This window comes from Genypterus blacodes, unplaced genomic scaffold (genome assembly GCF_046128005.1).
Source record: "Genypterus blacodes isolate CSIRO-AG114 ecotype Tasmania unplaced genomic scaffold, CSIRO-AGI_Gbla_v1 ptg000012l_1, whole genome shotgun sequence".
Taxonomy (NCBI): Eukaryota; Metazoa; Chordata; class Actinopteri; order Ophidiiformes; family Ophidiidae; genus Genypterus; species Genypterus blacodes.
This window is the reverse complement of record NW_027466826.1, coordinates 5,889,121-5,908,376: the sequence shown is the minus strand read 5'-3', so window position 1 is coordinate 5,908,376 and position 19,256 is coordinate 5,889,121. Positions and strand designations below refer to the sequence as shown.

The window sequence follows — 19,256 nt, the reverse complement described above, 5'->3', positions numbered from 1 at the left end:
GGATGTTTGCATGATGTTTAGTATAGAAGTCAAACCGAGGAGGGTTACGTCATGGGTGATTCCACAACAACCACAACAAAAGCGTGTTGATTATTTGTTGTATGTCGAGCTTTAACAAACCCTATGGCTTCGGGCTCAGACCATTGGCAGTGAAGTGGGGTAAAATAAGGAGCGGGCTGTCGTGGCGGTGCTGTTGATCTTGAGATCTTTCAAGCATTACGACACACAGACACACACACATTCTAGCTTCACCGGACTGTCGCCCCACAAAACAAACTTAAAACAAACAAATCGGGGTTAAAATGTGACCCCCCCTCTCCGAACACATTTGGTTGAGTCCAGGTTTCCAACAGAACCAAGATGGCGGACTAAGCAGCTACGCGCCGAACTTCACTCTATCCCTGAAGATTGGATCTATTTAGGTTCCGCCCGAGTGCCTGGCTATTTTAAAAGAATACCGGTGAGTCACAATCACTTTAAGACTTTATGTTTTAGTGCGGGGTTTTTAAAGTTAAAGTCCGTGTCTCCTCCTGTGAGCAGCTGTCGTAGCCGAGCAGCTAGGCAGTTTCTCCCAGTAAGTTGGAGACCGTGGGACTCGGGACATGTAGCATCGCGGAGGGGGATTGAACAGGAATAAAAGACATTCCCAGTTTGTCTTGTGTCTGTAGGATAAAGTGTAATTCTGAGCCGCTGACTATCAGGCGTCACACGGCTAACATTAGCTCCATCACTCTGGTGAGTCTGTTGCTTGAACTAGCCGTTAGCACGCTAGCTAGGTCCGGCACGAACTGCTGGGCAGGACAAGTTAAAGTTTTCATCTATTCGTCGCATTCTTTATCTTCTACTATCGGTAAATTTACAGCTGGATATCATAATCCCGAGTTGGGTATGCTTTTATGACGTTTAATGTCTTATAATATGATTTTGAATGAATTACTTTCGTTAATTCAGGTAATGTTTTGATATCTGATTACGTTGAGCTCCGGACGGTGTGTGTAATTGAGCTACCAGGTTACCCGGATGTATGTTCACAGGTAGGGTCACTGCTGGTCCATCAGATTTTGTAATGGAGAAAGATGTTTTCTGTGTGTTAATCTCTTTAATCTACTGTTACCTTGGTGCTGTTATTGGTCAAATAACTGCAAAATAAATGTTGAGTGTGTGAGTGTTACTTGTTGGATTGGATTAGGCCCCGGAAAAAAGACTCCCCTTTATCCTCCAAACTGCTGCAGAAAAGCCACATGCTGTTTGATGACTGAGTGAAGGTATGAATGGCTTTAACTGTTCAATCATGTAAGACTGAACTGTGACTATTTTAAAGAGTCACACACTCAACATTGGCACTGAATATTTTAAATGTTTGTCCTGTTTACTCGCTCTGTAATCAGATTAATTCCAGATTGAAGTCACAACATTGCCAAGTGGATGTGTGTGTTAAGACAACAGCTGATGCGTTCAATGTTTTTGCTTCCGTTAAAACAAGTAAAGACATTTTGTTGGACGCCTTTAGTTTAAGGAAGTGCTGATTCTGTAACTTGGCTAACTAGGGCTGTATGTCTTTTCACTCTGTTGCCAAGATGACCTGTACTTTGACACGTTATCAGTGTTCCAATGCCACTATTAAACATTTTAAGCTGTAAAGATTCAGTGCAGTTCAATGCCGTAGCCCTGTAGATGATGGGTGTAGTGTGATGGGACACGTGATATGATTTGATACGTGGGGCTTTTAGCAGACAGGCATTTTAATTAATGCATCCCTGGAATGTAAACAATGTCAGAAAAATACAAGAAAACGTGAGCACTCGCGCATATCTGATAAGACAAACGGATTTCACGGTGTCTGCTTGTGTGTCAGAGAGCTCTGTGGGTCTATAGATATTTAATAATTGCTGTATGTTGATAAATCCTTTAGGTTCAAAATATGCAGAGAAAATATTGCTCTATCAATATTTCAAGCCATCTTTTCCTTGCAGTGAGCTGTGTAAGAGACGCATGTTTTTGCTGTGTGTTGAGCATCTGCACAGGGTCACACTGTAGACACACACGTGATTGGCCATGCTCTCAAAATTGAGTGTCATGTATAAATATCATCATCTGATTGGCTGGAGTTTAAGTCTTCTTCTGCTCGGGTCTGTAACCGCGTCCCCACAGCCCAAACATCAATGTCAGGTTTTACCCATCGTCAAAAATGGAGCGAGGTGATGGGAGCAGGACAGCAGAGAAGACATTTTTGTTCAATATTGTTATCACGATGATGGATGGTAATTGCTCTTTTGTTTCAGAACGAAATATTTGTATTGCACCTCAACAATGTGATTTCACAAACAATAAGTGCTTAAACCGACCAGATCCGAAAAACTAGTCCAAATAAAAGTGGGCTTCCCATTTGCACACAAAAACAACAACATTATTATTATTCTGCACAGATTAGCACATGCAGGAGGAATGGTCTACTCGCATGATTGTGTTCTCAAAAGACTAAAACCTATCAACAAATGAGACACAGATTACAGGAAAAACGTCCTGAAATTCCATTACACCAGGTGCAAACAATTATCGCTGCTAGAAGTTGAACAATCTGCATTATTTTCAGATTAGCACTTCCAGAGCTATTAACCAAACCACCAGCAATACTATTGTCAATTTAGATCGCTAAGCTAACTGCTAAGAATGAGATTTCCCCACTCACCGGCCCGACCTCTAGCTGAGATGCTTTTATAGACCATAAAATTGGCAGTAGCCTTTAATTAACAATAGCTTTGGTTGTAACAGAGAGTTATGCAATTTAAAGTGCTGTGCTGTGAATGCACAGGGGGGAAAGGTCGAGGGGTCGCCAAAGTCCTGAAGAATTTCCCTCCGGGGCTCGTGGGAAGCAACGCTACTTTTCGTGGCAATCTGTTTCTGAGTGACACTTTTGTCTCGTTGGAGTGGTCGGAAATCATCGGCAGCAAATTTTAAACCATTTCCTTAACTGATAAATTGGAGTTAAAGCGTCCTATCAATCAATAAACGACTAATCGTTAACAGTTCTCGAGGGCAGCAGGCCCTGTTCAACAGAAAGAACAACACACTCGTGTTTCGTCTTTTGCATTCTCGCTGTATCTTCACGTGGCTTTCTGTCTGCGAGTCTGTGTTGCTGCTCCTTAGTGAAAGTCGCCCATTGTTCCAACAACAAAACAACAACAACAGAGGAGAGCCAGTTCATTTAAAGAAACAAATGTGAGTCCCCTTTCCCATGCAGATGAAACAAGGGACTGTTCTGTTGCTGTTTTCTATTCATATTTTACAAAAAAGATTATCAAATGAGCTCCACAAGTTTGCACAATCCCCCCTTCCCCCATCTCTTGGCCCTGAGAGACACAGACTTGGAAAATATGTTTGCGACATTCTGATGGACGTCATTCATTTCTGCGCTCGAGCAGAGACCCAATTAGTGCCGAGCTGTGGGTCCATGCCCACTCCTGCCTGAGTGCATACTCATGATTAGTTTGTGATAACACTTTATAATTAGGAGGAGGGCCTCCAGGCTAGAAAGCTTTCCCTTGGAGATAGACAAAGATAAGAAGATATTGTCCTGTTTGATGTGGTATCGCAGCTACACACACACACACACAGTTCCTCACTCACTCACTCACTCACTCACTCACTCATTCACTCATTCAATGCCGGTTTACTTTAGTTAAGAATAACATTCCCAAGTTGTTTTGTTGTTCTGGTGAAGAAAACGGTGTAGAAAACGTCGATGCGTCACTTGCGGGGACATCTGGGCTGCGTTGCTCTGCAATCTGCCCTGGCAAGTTGAACAGTGGACGGATGTATTATGAGCAGAGGTCTTTATAAATCAAGTAATTACAGTGTGATTTGTGTAGTGTTGCTTCCAGTGTGTGTCGACTAACATTGCTGGACTTAAGATTGGCTTTGCTGTAGCAGTGTTGGCCCCGTCGGAGCTCAATCCGCAGGCATGATGATCCAGATGCACCCAGATGCTACTTGTATTATCATAATACCTCATCTGGACGTGACAAGAGTTAGCATATTGAATTGGGCGTTGAATTTCCAGTTGGGGATCAAAGATGGATTAGATCGATGTTGTGTGCTTGAAGTTCACAAATGCACCAAAGTTATTTAAGCCCCTTTTTTTTTTTTTTAGTTCCAACTCCGCTTCCTCTACTGGTTCAAGACCTATTGGGTCGAGCTCACAACACCAACTATTTCCAATTGGTCAGACACTTAAGACACTTATAAACGGACAGCCGGCATTTTCAAACACTTGTATTCAACTTGTGCCTGTACACACAAAGACAAAATCACCTTATGTTACTCTTAAGGCGAGTTGGTGTTGGAGTTTGGTACCTCGAGGCTGAAGGTGTGTCGGAACACGTTAAGACACGACCGCTGGGTCCGTAATGGAAGGTTTTCGCAGGAAGCTCGGCTCAACACTTACCTCCGCCCACTGCGTTGCGGATGTCCCGGGGGTCCGCGTTTTCCTAACAAGGACTTGAGGGTGTGTTTTAGTCTGTCTTGACTGTAGACCCTTATTCAGGCTCGCTTCTTCTTTCTCTCTAACTTATTGCCATTAAAGTGTGTAGTGAAGTTGGGGTTTTTCATGAGCCAATAAAGAGACCCAACCCCAACCACGCAGGATTTCCTCTCTTTGTTTTTCTTTCTCTCCTCTCTTCTTCTCTTCACCACAGCCTATGATGCGATTTGTAGTAGCCTACATTGCTGTTTGACATCATCCTGAACATGAGATCATCGCATCAAAATCACTGATGCCAGCCTGGACTCTGCGCCCACACAACTGTGCCATGTTCTAGACATTGCCGCTAAACCGTGCTTCCTGCTGCTTCAATTTCAATCTGCTTGTACCTCACATCGCCTATTTTACCTCAGGGTCTAAGAAAAAAGTTAAACAACAGCAACAACAACAATAATAATACAACCTTCTTTCTTTCTCTCTATCTCTCTCTCTCCTTTCCCCCCTCTTTCTGTATAAGTAATGATCTCCAAAATGTCCAGTAACCCTTTGCGCACTGTCATGTAAAATATTTGCTTCATAAGAAGAAATACCCCAAAAAAAAAATCATATTGGCAACAAATATTGGAGAGTGAAGACAGAATGAGCAATATATAATTCAATAAACATTTACTACAAAACTATTCTTACATGGAAACAGACAACAAAAAAGGGGGAAAGTAGTTTATTGATATTAACTACAACAACAATAAATCATCTATAGTATGAAGGCTTATGTCTAATGTCCATCGTATAATGTCAAATCCTACATCACAGTTCTCTGATGAACGTGGCACAGGAAGCACAGCAGCGTGTGAACAAAGTGTTGTGTAATGAAACCGCGTGTGTGTGTGTGGGGGGGGGCATTCTTTGTTCCTGATTGGCCTGAGGTTAGCAGCGCAGCATTTATCAGTCAGGGCTGTTCAGTGTCCGTCATTTATCTGGAATGATGCCGTTGTGTTCCCTTTCCACACACCCCAGGAGAACCTTTGCTTTTTGAGAATTCCCTCACACACACAGTCAATATGTTTACAATCACTTCAAGACTTGATAATACTGCAATTAAGACTATTAAGTAGATCAATCTTTATTTTCTTCATTTGAGACCTTAATACACCTTTGTCCTGTTACCAAACTATAATAAGCACACTATTTTTTCAATCCTGTGGCAATATCGATACATATCTTGAAACTAACTGATGGTGACGCATGCAGTTTGATGCGTTGTAGGTCCTGCGAGGGATGCAGTTTGAGGAGGAGGAATAGAGCGCTTGTCGCTTCCAGATTTGATGGCTTCCTTCCTTGTTCAGACTTCACAAAACGCTGTGGTCTCCTCTGAATCTGCTGTCTTAATATCATTGAGCAGCCTATAATTATGATACATTTTCTTTTCAGGCACCTTTCAAGACATTCAAGTTCACTTTACATCTCAATTTCCCCAAATGACAACGCTTAATGGAAAGCCTATGTGTTTTTTGAAGGTTATGTACGTACAGATACAATTGGAATGTTTCCATTTCGAATCTGACACAACCGAAAACGCACAGAGCCATACAATTCACACCCTTCCTGTTGCACAACAGTGTAGGATGAGCTTGCCGGACTGTTGTCCTCTTCACTTCTTGTTTTGATTGCTTGTTTGGCATTACATTTAGCTTTATGTAACACGCAAGCACAAAAAAAAGGGAAAAACGCTTTGCTATTGCGGCTTTTGTGGCGGGATTGCAACGAGCTCGGCGGTGTTATCGGCCACACACAGAGCGCTGATTGGGTTGGAGCAGCAGGGAATGTGTGTGTGTTTTCAGGTGTTGTCATGTGGACGGTCAGCCTCCTTAATTGCGCTCTGAAAAAGCGAGTGTGGATGAAGATCTTTGAGTTATGAGTTGAGAAAAGCTGAGAAGTAGCCTAACCATAAAGATTTACCACCCTTTATTAATTGGAAATGGATTTGTAAAGGCAAGTATACAGCCTCTGCCTGCATTTCCTCAATGGGCAGACTCTCTTCATACTGCGCTTATGAAACGCTCCATGTTATACTCAGAGTTTAGAGTGTAAACATACTGTGTGTGAGTGGAGAGCAAATGGTTGTTATGAACAGCGTGTGGCTGTTGTTGTCACACACACTTCAGACCATGTAGTGTGTAGATCCGTATTCAGTAGAGCCGAGTTGCGTGGGGGTGCAGTGCAGAGGAAGCATTTCCCTCCAGGCTGATGAACTGCAGCGTCGATTCACTGTGTTCAAAAATGAGTCATCAAAGCGTGCGGAGACGAGAAAAAGAGCAGATTACCGCTTAATCCCTGAAATTGTTCAAATGGAGCTTCTGTAGATCTGCTGCTGCTTCCAGCTCCTGTGTTTTAGTGTTTGTCTCATCTTGACCTGGCTACACAGGACCTGGTACACAGGATTCCCCTCAAGGAAATCAAAGAAGGGATTCTAAGCCTGCATTATCCTACATGGTAGTCGTGGTTTTTCCACCAGTGCAGAGTTTCTTGTCTTACCACAACCACCCCACAAACACTCTTTATCTATTTGCAGTGTAAAACCGACTGCCCCAAAATGACCGCCATGGTAAGCATATACATGTTTTTAGCTTTTTCCTGAATGGCTCATTAGTTGGATGAATAATTGATAATCCAAATAGGATTAAAGCCGGAAAATACAAAATGCACAAAGCTGGTGGCCGGTGTGACCAGCATGGATCCAGCCTTACCACCTGTTTCACGCTACCTTTTGTCTGGGGAACGTCTGCAGCATGGAACATCTCTCACTTTTCCATTCAACACCCGTGTTAACGTGTTGAGTTTTCCACACTACCTGTGGCAATGCTGCTTCCACGCTGCTGAGGTTATACCAGTGTGAAACAGTGGTGAGACGCGGCACATCATCACTTTGCAACATTTCTAATTATTGCTCATTTGCCTCTGTGCTTTAAATTCGTACTGAGCTGTTTTTAAACTGCGATTTCCAGCTTTTAAAGCATATCTCCTGTCTAATCATGCATTCACTAACAAGAGAGGCGCTCCTATTTAAACACAAAGCCAATTACGGGTCTGTTTGTACTACGAGTGTGGAGGAGGTGAGGAAGGAGACCGTAAGCTCCTCTGCCTTTGTTGTGCTGTCGGCCTACAACTTTCAGCGGAGGCTTGTTGGCATGAGGCGGCTGGAAAAGAGGGACGGAGATAATGTGGAAAATAATAAACAGCCTAAATTATTGAAGTGCATTGCATGGGTTCCTCTCTTAAGTGCTGTGTTTTTAGAATGAGCTCCTCGGTGTTAGAACAGTTCCTTGTTTGTTCTGTTTAGTATCATATCAGTTATTTGTTTCCTCTAAGTGTGTTGTTTAGTTACAGTGTGTTTTGTCCTCTCCCTTGTTACAGATGTTCCCGCTGATATTGAATGGAGTTGAAGTCTCATGACTGTGCAGGGAAAGGCAACTCATGCAAGTATTAAGCTTTCTCTCACTTTGACCTTGAATAGACACACACTCTGTCACTGTCTACCTCCCTCCCTGCTATGTTTGCGTATTAGTCACATTTAATTGTTTCCGATTGCCAAACAAGACATGGCAGCCGCAGTAAACATCAAATACTTTTTGTAAATGAAAATCTCGGTAATTAAAGAAGAAAAAAGGTTGGCCAACACCAATTGGCCCAGTGTGGAAAACGTCATTACCGTCTTGGTTACTCAATCAACTAATTAAACAAATGCACTTGATGATTGAACACGTCAGCGCAATCAGAACCCCGCACAGTCCTGGCTCTGCTCAGAAAGAAAGAAGGAGACAACAAGAGAGAGAGAGCAGGAGAATGAGAGTGATTGAGACACGGGCCAAGAAGTGCATTTCCTGTTGCCATGTCATTCTCTCATCATCTTTGCTTTCTCTGTGCGTCTCCTCAGTGTTCAGTTCTAATAGCATTGATTGGGTTTGCCTCACTAGACATCAAGCACCAATTCTGGTAGCACATAGAACGTCACATCATTATTTTGTTTGACATGAAGTGATGTGGGCCATTTCCTCTATTGCTGCCTTTGGCAAAACTTTCAGCTTGGACAAAATATAATGTAGGATTACCATGAAATATACTGTATATAGAAATCTGTCTGCTCAAAACACGACCTTTCCTTCTCCCGTTATATTAAAGCTTAATAAACAACAAAGGATAGTCCTCAGTAAATCTGGCATTTGTTGGTTTCTGTGTGTGATTGCCAACTGTGCTGCTCCTGGCTGTTCTGTGGATCCCAGGGGAGCCTTTAGCTCTGCAGAGTAGTCCATTAAACAGCAGATGCTCATTTGGACCACAGTCTCCTCGCACAGCGCCTCCTCCTTATCGATTCCTCCCCCGCATCTCCATCACCTTCAACTCATCTGCGCGTCTCTCCGCTTTCCTCTGTCATTTCATTATGCACCACGAATAAGCCTCAAACAAAGTGGTTGAATTTGTACAACAACACAGCTTTGAAACCAAGTTCGGAAGTTAAATACCATTGAGGCTGATGGTATGATCCGCATTTCTCCTCTCCTCCTCGTCTGTTCTACCCTAATACCTGAGTCTTAGGTACATATGTTTATCAAATATTTATTTGCTATTTATTTGCTCAACCTTGCTCAACCCGCATTACTCCACTCCATAAAGAAGACGATGCACTCAATCTCAATTATTCCCCACCAATAGCAATTACCTGCTCTATTGCCAATGTCTCTGTAAAACTAATAATCAACCTACCAACGTACCAGACAGAAAGCAAACCCAGTGCTTGTTTGATAACCTGTAATGACAGCATGTATGTCTGTATAAAGTGGATAATATTCCCATGTATGTACAGGTGCAGCTCTATAAATGAGTGGAAAATTTCATTTATTTCAGTAATTCAATTCAAACCCCAAGGTCAGTATCTCAGAAAATTTGAATGTTGTGAAAAAGTTTTAAAAATGAAAAAAATCTAGTAGCCTCACAGTGTCACACTCTAATCAGCTCGTTAACTCAAATCACCTGCTGAGGTTTCCTGAGCCTTTAATTGTCTCTCAGTCTGGTTCAGTAGGCGACACAATCATGAGGAAGACTACCAGATTCTAATTTATTGAGCTGCACTTATATGTGTGTATGTATGTATGCATATTCCCAATACTTCCCCTTGATATTTCACCCTATTCACCCCGGCCCAGTCCCATTACCCTTTATGCTGCCCCTCCTGCCCCACCATGTCATGTCAATCAGTTTGACTCATTCTCATTCTTTTTTTCGTCTCGGTTCTCTGGCCATTAACGATGAGTTGCACACATCAGGCAATTTTGTTTCTGTTCTCTCAGTTCAGATAAAGGGAAAATGTTCTAAATGTAATATACATGTTTAATATTTGAAATGTTAATGTTCAGATATCTTATTTAGATTTCAGCCGTGGGTAGCTTAGCATATTTCATAATTTAAAAAAATCAGGCCGCACTCAGATCAGAAGAAGATTCCCTTTCTTTGCGTCTCCAGGGCAGTCCTGGTGCCCCGGGCTGACCTGTAACCCTGCACAGCCTCAAAAGGAAAATATTATTGACATTTTTATCCAGGACAGTAAGGCAGAAGCTGGTTTTGATTTCATATTAATATGAACAGATTGACAGCACATTTGAAAAGAAATGATTAAGCACAAGACATGCTTAACCTTCAGCTAATGCCAAAAAGTGTGCAGGTTAACAATAATGTGCAGTGTTTAAAGTTAAATATGTATAGGCAGAATTTATGAATTAATGATGCAGCTTGGTTATACAAGTGCATTATTAATATCACTTGTGTCCAATAGGGAGCGCTGTGTCATTCACATTCCATGCATTTTATATGACGGGGGTGTTGAGGCTTAGTAAAACTGAGGCTAATTGTTAGTTTGAAACTTTCCACTTTCCAAACGGGTATATTATTCAGTGATGTTCCAATGTCTGACATTTCAAGCAAATGACTAACAAAAACCTGTCTCTCTCTTTTTCCTGCAGGGCTCTTAACGGTTTGGACAGAAGATTTTCAGATCTGCAGTGTAATCCAGGTGAGAGCTGAGGATCTGAAAATGACAAATGTCAAATCCACTGCTCCAAAACAATTTAGGGAACTTAATCCTCTTCTCATCTTTCTCTTTCATCTTCTCGTAGGAGTGATAATCGGGGATGACCTGGTTGGGTGCCTGGAGGGGGTTCAGGCCCAAACCACAAGCTATCAGCACAGACCGGACTGCTGCTGAGAGCCTGCACACACGTATATAGATGGACACATACTCGTGTGTAGACGGCTCCACGCAAATTGCTTAAAAGATTGAACTTCACAAATGTACAAAGCAACAGGCAGCTAAGGCCGGCATTTCAATTTGGCTTCAGGACCCACATGGTCCACTAACAAGAGATCAGCCACCTCCCTTTTCCCTCTATTATTCCCTCTACACGCCTTTTCCCCTTTCCATCCAGGCATTTCAGGGTTAGTGTTTATGCTGCAGGTCTAGAGGTGGACAGCAGGTAATGGATGATGTTGGCCATGGTCACCTAGTGTAAATGGCTATTCCTCAGCGCAGTGTAGTGCCAGTATCTGCTGCTCGATCTTCCTCCATCACACCCCCTTCCTCTCACACCCGTGCAACACCTCTCCCCTTCCCTGCTCACTTGTGTCCTAGCTTCTTGCGGCCCAGCCCTTCCCTCCTTTCCTATCGCCATGGTAGGTGCCGGTGTGGGTGTGTGGAAACTAATGCGTGGTGTTCGCCAGCTGGAGCTTCACCGCCTCATCTTGGCACTCATCATCTTTTGCCTACTGTCCATGGCCTTCCTAGCTTACTATGTCTCCAACAGTCCTAAGATCAAGGAGGCCCCCCCGTTACCCTTCAGTGACTGTGGTGGAGGAGGGGGCTTGTCGCCAGGAACTAGCACCGGGATGGTCGGAGGAGAGCCCGGAGTCCAGCGGGCTCCCCTTTTTCTTCCCCAACGCCAGGGCCGACAGCGACAGGTCAAGGCAGTGGACAATTCCAGAACGGAACCGGTAGTTCTGGTTTTTGTGGAGAGTATCTACTCCCAGTTGGGCCAGGAGATTGTAGCAATTTTAGAATCCAGCCGTTTCCGATACAGAACGGAAATCGCTCCAGGTAAAGGCGACATGCCCACACTGACGGAGCGTAACCGTGGACGCTATACACTGGTCATCTATGAAAATGTATTGAAATATGTCAATCTGGACGCATGGAACCGTGACTTGCTGGACAAGTACTGTGCCGAGTATGGAGTCGGAGTCATCGGCTTCTTTAAAGCCAATGAAAACTCTCTACTCAGTGCACAGCTCAAAGGTTTCCCCCTCTATCTACACTCACATCTGGGACTCAAAGACTATCGCATTAACCCCAATGCTCCTCTGCTCTATATCACAAAACCCAATCAAGTGGAGCAGGGCCCTTTACCAGGGGACGACTGGACCATTTTCCAGTCCAACCACTCTACCTATGAACCAGTACTACTGGCCAGTACCAAATCATCTGACGCACTGGCACATTTTGGACCCAGCCCCCTCCGGGCGCTCCACGCCACCGTGATCCAGGACTTGGGGCTCCACGATGGAATTCAGAGGGTCCTGTTTGGAAACAATCTCAACTACTGGCTTCACAAGCTGGTGTTTGTGGACTCCATCGCCTACCTGACAGGAAAGAGACTTTGTCTGTCTTTGGACCGCCACATCCTGGTGGATGTCGATGATATCTTTGTGGGCAAGGAGGGAACACGCATGAAGGTTACAGATGTGGAGGTGAGTCAGCTGTGTGAGACAACGATCAGTTTAGTTCTTGCAAGTGATCACTTGACTTCAGATCCCTCTCATATTTTTCACTGGTTGTGTTAATTTTGTCTGTAGGCTTGATTTGCTGTCAGTTGTTAACAGGTCTGCACACAGGCACAGAGGCTGGCAACACCCCCGGGTCTTATTTTTATACCTGTACTGTAGCTAAAAAAAAGAATAAGCTGTAAGCCTGTCAGGCCTGATGAGTGCTCAGGAACAGAAACATTTATATTAGAATAAATCAGTGCTCTGTTGGTCTGAAGGTTTAGTAATTAGCTGTAAATGCATAACACCAGCATGAAGTTTTAAAAATCGTGTTATGTCTTCAGTTGCAAAACAACTTTCCTATCAATCCTTTACACAGGTCATCTGTTTTTGGATGTTTTGACAGTGACTGAGCTGAGGGTGCACAAGTGTACAGTGATACTAATGTTAATTAGTTTTTTTAGTGTCTAGGGTTCGTTTTCCAACAGCTGTCAATTACCGTGATAAACTAGTATTGGCATGTATGCAGAGTTGATCATTACTGATATTACGTAGTTAAGAAGCCTCTGGAAAACAGTGAGTTCCACCACAGAGGCAATAGTGTAAGAAGAATATCATCAAAAATACAAATGCCTCTTGGTTCTTCCTCCTTAGCACTTGACTGAATTGTGAAAAAAGAGGAAGAGACTTGAATTCAGATCTTATCATGTCAACAGCCAGCATGTTGTGTTTTACTTCATTAATCAGTGTAACAGTTGTGTATATACAATATCTCTTAAATGCTCTAACTTGCAAATAAAAACAAACAAAACTGTCGGTGACCTATTAAAGTATTAAGTTAATTATTTAGTAATATGTGAAATAAAAATATAATGTCATTCATTTAGCTTGAACCAAATATGTATTTCTTTTATTTTGACAGGCATTGCTCAGCACTCAAACCAAGCTGAGAGCGTTGGTCCCTAATTTCACCTTCAATTTGGGATTTTCTGGAAAGTTCTATCACACAGGTATGCAACAGCTCACATCACTTTACAAGACACACACTGCTTGAATCTTTCCCTTATAACAGAGTAAGTGCCCTTAAATCATACACTCGGTGTGTGTGTGTGTTTGTGTTTCTAGGTACTGATGAGGAGGATCGTGGCGATGACATGCTGCTTCAGCACAGGAAAGACTTCTGGTGGTTTCCTCACATGTGGAGCCACATGCAGCCTCACCTCTTCCACAACGTCAGCGTCCTGGCCGAGCAGATGAGACTCAACAAAATATTTGCTCAGGTGCGCAACAAAGACGAGAGTTCATGGCCAAAGGAGTGGAATCGTAGCTGTAACACCTGCTTGCACATCGGGAGGTGTATGTCCAGAGTGGCTGGTCAATTGTGTGCAGAGCTTCGTGACTAGTGGAGGAAGGACCTGGCAAAATGAAAAGATTCAGACCTTTTTTTCTTTGACAAAAGCATCTCAATTAATTAGAATATTGTGGAAAAGTCCATTTATTTCAGTTATTCAATTCAAAAAGTGAAACTCACATATTATAGATTCATTACACACAAAGTGAAATATTTCAAGCCTTTATTTGTTTTAATTTCGATATTTATGCCTTACAGCTTATGAAAACTCCAAATTCAGTATCTCAGAAAATGAGGATATTGTGAAAAAGGTCAATATTGTAGCCTCACAGTGTCTCACTCTAATCAGCTCATTAACTCAAATCACCTGCTGAGGTTTCCTGAGCCTTTAATTGTCTCTCAGTCTGGTTCAGTAGGCTACACAATCAGGGGGAAGACGCACACACACACACACACACACACACACACTGTGTGTGAGAGAGTGTGAGAACCTACATGTTGTAGTTTATGTGAACGTCAAATGCAGCAATTCAATCTCATCTGCTGACTGTTGAATCTCTCGGCCTCTCTCCATACTTCCCTCTCTCTCTCTTCAGGAGCATGGCATCCCAACAGATATGGGCTATGCCGTGGCCCCCCACCACTCTGGGGTTTACCCGGTCCACAGCCAGCTCTACGAGGCCTGGAAGTCTGTGTGGGACATCAAGGTGACCAGCACAGAGGAGTACCCCCACCTGCGGCCAGCTCGATACAGACGGGGCTTCATTCACAACGGGATCCAGGTGAGGCCACACTCAAACTGACGTGTCATCCGTGCACAAGCTTTCTGCTCTAAAGGTGAATGTAGTGTTGGTGAAACTCATTATAGACAGACGGGGGGGTTTGTTGGAAATCATTCTGAATGGAGTCAGTGTTTCTGGAAGGATCTGGTCTGATCTTCACAAACCACATACCATTGGTTCTCAGCAAAAATGCAGAAAAGGACAGCAGAATAGCGTGGTTTGTCCTGAAGTTGACTTGTTTTCCATCTTTAGGAAGCAATGTTCCACATAATGGGTTTAAGTGATAAAGAGTAGAAGCTGTTATATCTGCTCATTCTCATCTTAAACCCCTGCAGACGTCCTGTCCCTGGGTCAGGACGGTTCACTTGTGTTTGGTTGTAAACCTGTGAGAACATGTTAATGGTTTCATCTGCTGCTAGTACTGCTGCTTCGTTTGAACCTCATAATTCCTGAACTTGAAATAGAACTGACATACTTTGAACCTATATTGAAAACACACACACACACACACACACACACACACACACACACACACACACACACACACACACACACACACACACACACACACACACACATATGTATATAGAAGAATAAGCTGTTTGTTGTGATTTTTGTGTTCCAGGTTTTACCGAGGCAGACATGTGGTCTCTTCACCCATACAATCTTCTATAATGAATACCCAGGAGGCTCCAAGGAGTTGGACAAGAGCATCAGAGGAGGAGAACTATTCCTCACGGTCCTCCTCAACCCAGTACGACACACACACACCAATACTATACAATACAATTGCATATAAATTCTGCTGAAAGACCGACTTAAAAACAGAACTCGTTTGTGACCTGTGACCTTTCAATCTCCAGATCAGCATCTTCATGACCCATCTATCAAACTACGGCAACAATCGTCTTGGCCTCTACACCTTTGAGTCTTTGGTGAAGTTTGTCCAGTGTTGGACCAACCTAAGGCTGCAGACGCTCCCCCCAGTCCAGCTGGCTGAAAAATACTTTCTCATCTTCCCCGAGGAGAGAGACCCCCTGTGGCAGGTTGGAGCGCTGCATTTACCTGACATACTGTTTTTAAGTTTTTGCTTCTGCTGCAGAATTGGTTTGTGCGGCTTTAATTCCACATTCTAATTGAAAGAATAGTAAAATTGGTTGTTCCATGTAGTCACCAGAGCCTGTCAAGGATATTACATCATTATAGGAAACGGTGTTAACAGTCAACTGAATGGCACGAGAATTTTTACATATGGACAGAATGAAATGTGATTTAACGTGTTGTGTATTTGTGTTTTGTTGGTTATTAAAATAAGCATGTTGTTTTCTAGAATCCTTGTCATGACAAAAGACACAAAGATATCTGGTCTAAAGAGAAGACCTGTGACCGGTTACCAAAGTTCCTCGTCATTGGACCACAGAAGACGGGTAAGACACCGTTCATCACAATCACACATGGGAAGATAGACGGAGAGACAAACATGAAAAGAGAGGCAACATTTCTCACTTTCTCATTCTTTTCTTGTGATTGCACAAAGGCACTACTGCGCTGCACTCATTCCTGAGCCTCCACCCAGCGATCACCAGCTCCTTCCCAAGCCCCATCACCTTTGAGGAGATCCAATTTTTCAGCGGGGCGAATTACGACAACGGAATTGATTGGTAAATACATCCTGGTGACGTTATAAAGGAGCCATAGGTCGCTCCGTCTCAGCAAGTTAGTCTAGTTTCCATTACCTCTCTGGTGGAAAACGGCAGCGTTGCTCTGCTCTAATCCAGTCGGTTACACTGTGTGTGTTCTCTCCTCAGGTACATGGACTTCTTCCCATTCCCCTCTAACGTCAGCACGGATTTCATGTTTGAGAAGAGCGCCAACTACTTTGACACGGAAGCGGCCCCTAAAAGGGCGGCGGCCCTTCTTCCCAGAGCCAAGATCCTGGCTGTGCTCATCAACCCGTCTGACCGGGCCTACTCCTGGTACCAGGTAAGACCAAACACGTCTCTGTGACCACAACTACACTCTCCACGCTACCCTCACCTTCCTCAGGCGAGATCCAGAATGTCTGGGTAATGATTGAAACCGGTGAGGTGAGACGGTCTCACTGTTTATGCCTTTTGTCATCGTTCAAACAAACAAAAACACTGAATTATATGACAATATCACAAAGCCCCAATGTGTTTGTGTGTCTGCAGCACCAGAGAGCACACCAGGACCCCGCAGCCCTCAACAACAGTTTCCATGGGGTGGTGACGGCGAGCCCCTCGGCTACCAGGGACCTGCTGGCTCTGCAGAGACGCTGCCTTCATCCTGGGATGTACGCCGCACACCTGGAGCGCTGGCTGCAACACTATCAGCCCAGCCAGGTATCACACACGGTGCTGTCCATGCTTACATCTACTTGATTCTGTCGCCCCCTGCTGTCCTTTAAATGCATGGTACCATAGAAAAGTGTGTGTGTGTGTGTGTGTGTGTGTGTGTGTGTGTGTGTGTGTGTGTGTGTGTGTGTGTGTGTGTGTGTGTGTGTGTGTGTGTGTGTGTGTGTGTGTGTGTGTGTGTGTGTGTGTGTGTGTGTGTGTGTGTGTGTGTGTGTGTGTGTGTGTGTGTGTGTGTGTGTGTGTGTGTGTATTTTGCAGATTAACCTGACGGTGCTTGTTTCTAAGGATACCAATTAGCACTCTAACCAATACATTTCACAGCATGACACAGATATTTCTTCATGTTTTATAACTGCTTATATAATTATGTTGTGTGTGTGTGTTTTCTTTTGTAGCTGCACATTGTGGACGGGGCCCTGTTGCGCTCCAACCCAGTGCTGGTGATGGACGGAATCCAGAGATTCCTCGGTGTCACACCACTCTTCAACTACACCCAGGCTCTAACGTCAGTACCACACACACACACACACACACACACACACACAGATACACAAAATAAACTTTAAGGAGGTATGTGTTATTGTGTGCATGAGTGTCGTGTGATACGGAGGTGCTTGTGTGTGTGTGTGTTGTCTTCAGGTACGATGACGGCAAAGGTTTCTGGTGTCAGAGAGGAGAAGGAAGTCGAGCCAAGTGTCTGGGGAAGAGCAAAGGCAGGAAGTACCCAGAGATGACCCCTGAGGTTTGTCTCCACTGTCATGGCCTAATGCCTCACTTTCTTGGTTGTTGTCTTTACTCTGGCTTTGACGTCCATTGATCTGTGTGTGTGTGTGTGTCTGTGTCTGTGTGTGCAGTCTCGTGCCTTCCTGGCTGAGCATTACCGTGAACACAACATGGAGCTGCTGCGTCTACTGAACCGTTTGGGCCAACCGCTGCCCTCCTGGCTCCGTCAAGAACTCCAGAGCACCAGCTGGAGCTGAGACGCCAAAATTGGACAGACGGACACACGCCACAGGACATCCAGGACTGTGATTGGGAGCCAGAACACGGCTGTGAATTAGACTGGAGTCTGGAATCAACAGCTAGCTCAGCTGCAGGAATGAGAGGAGGAGGACACCAGCGGATTCTTCCTCCTCCTCATTCGTTGTCAGCGTCATAGATGAGCAGCCCATGTGTATGTGTGTGTGCTTGTGTGTGTGTGTGCGGTCGCGTGCGTGTGTGTGTGAGTGAGTGAGTGCGTGCATCAGAGGGGGCTGACGGCCATCTTTATCTTCCGCAGTCACATTCTCGTGGCCTGGATGAACAGCAGGTCTGCTGCTTGCAGAATGACTCAAAGCCTTAAAGTGAGGAGGGAAACAAACCGAACTCAGAATACGACTGAATACAAACATACTGACACACAAACGTCTCATCGCTGGAGAATGGTTGTAAAGTTTGTAGTAAACGTGGGTTCCCTGCAGAGAGAGAGCAGAGGAGTGTGTTCTGTCACATATCTGCTTCTGTTCAGTCACCACAGACACTGTAAAACTGACTTACATGAATTGACCATTAAAATTGATTTAACGTGAAAACGGTGTAAATACCATGGTTACTAAAACATCTGTGTGTGTGTGTGTGTGTGTGTTTGTGTGTGTAAGAGACAACTCAAAGCAACAACCAACACCAACCATTCCACTGAATATGCTGCTGCCTCACTCAGTATGTTTACATGCACTTTAAAACTGTGATTATACTGTTAAAAGATGTCAATTACGACGTGTAATTCTCTTAATTGGAGTCAAACGCCTCCCATTTCCTCAATGGACAGACTTCCTTCATACTGCGATCATAGGGTGCATGTAAATGTACTGTCTGTGTGTCCCAACACTTTCTGATCCACAGCTTTAGGAGGAGATTTGGTATCTTTGGTGTTTACGGCCCCCAGAGGATGAAAACTGAAGAACTTGTCACCAACGTGTTTCCATCGGCCGCTACTTGCAGGGGCAAAATTGCAGCAGGCGGTTTATGTGTCGCTTACCATGTTGCTCACACACAAGAGGGTGGATGGTTCTGGAAATTGCGCAACACTTAAGAGCTTCTGCTTCCATTAACACACAGCTATTCACTCATTGGTTGCAGGATTGTGAGGCAACACTGAGATGAGTGGAAGTGGAATCAGCAATATACAGCAGTGTGTATCGATCAAAACAAACACACACACACACACACACACACTTGTCTCTCAGAGGGTAAGCTGAATGTGACAGGAGAAGAGGCTGAGGCTGGATCAGTGTGGAGAAGTGAAAAGCTGCTGTCTTGTTTTCTGTTTTTGTATAAATGTAGAAAACCAACACACTGTATCTCTAATAAACACGCAGAGACATCCATGTCTGCCTCGGCTTTTTTTTCCCCTCTCATTGACATTTTTGTATAGTTTGTCTTCAGTGAAAATGAATCCATTATAGAAACACGGATCTTTTATT

General features: G+C 44.0%; 1 protein-coding gene across 3 annotated transcripts; it reads left to right on the top strand.

Annotated features, from left to right (window-relative positions):
- The first annotated feature begins 228 nt into the window (after nt 1-228).
- Nucleotides 229-18,357, top strand: ndst2a (N-deacetylase/N-sulfotransferase (heparan glucosaminyl) 2a). Of its 3 annotated transcripts, none has more exons than XM_076164417.1 (16): nt 229-460; nt 7,895-7,956; nt 10,495-10,544; nt 10,648-12,271; nt 13,209-13,296; nt 13,412-13,566; nt 14,234-14,419; nt 15,045-15,173; nt 15,283-15,465; nt 15,750-15,846; nt 15,957-16,080; nt 16,228-16,402; nt 16,612-16,794; nt 17,190-17,299; nt 17,434-17,536; nt 17,649-18,357. In XM_076164417.1, exons 4-16 carry the CDS (start codon nt 11,198-11,200, stop codon nt 17,772-17,774), a joined length of 2,733 nt encoding a protein of 910 aa, XP_076020532.1. In that variant the 5' UTR covers nt 229-460; nt 7,895-7,956; nt 10,495-10,544; nt 10,648-11,197; the 3' UTR covers nt 17,775-18,357. The 3 variants fall into 3 exon arrangements, with proteins under 3 accessions (XP_076020532.1, XP_076020540.1, XP_076020548.1); XM_076164425.1 differs by having other exon boundaries at nt 7,895-7,960; XM_076164433.1 differs by having other exon boundaries at nt 230-460; nt 16,612-16,782.
- The last annotated feature ends 899 nt before the right edge of the window (nt 18,358-19,256 follow it).

Coding starts and splice junctions, on each gene's coding strand:
- ndst2a (XM_076164417.1), top strand. CDS start 11,198: ATGGTAGGTGCCGGTGTGGGTGTGTGGAAACTAATGCGTGGTGTTCGC. Junction 13,567..14,233: donor TCAACAAAATATTTGCTCAG/GTGCGCAACAAA, acceptor CTCTCTCTTCAG/GAGCATGGCATCCCAACAGA. Junction 15,847..15,956: donor CATTGGACCACAGAAGACGG/GTAAGACACCGT, acceptor GATTGCACAAAG/GCACTACTGCGCTGCACTCA.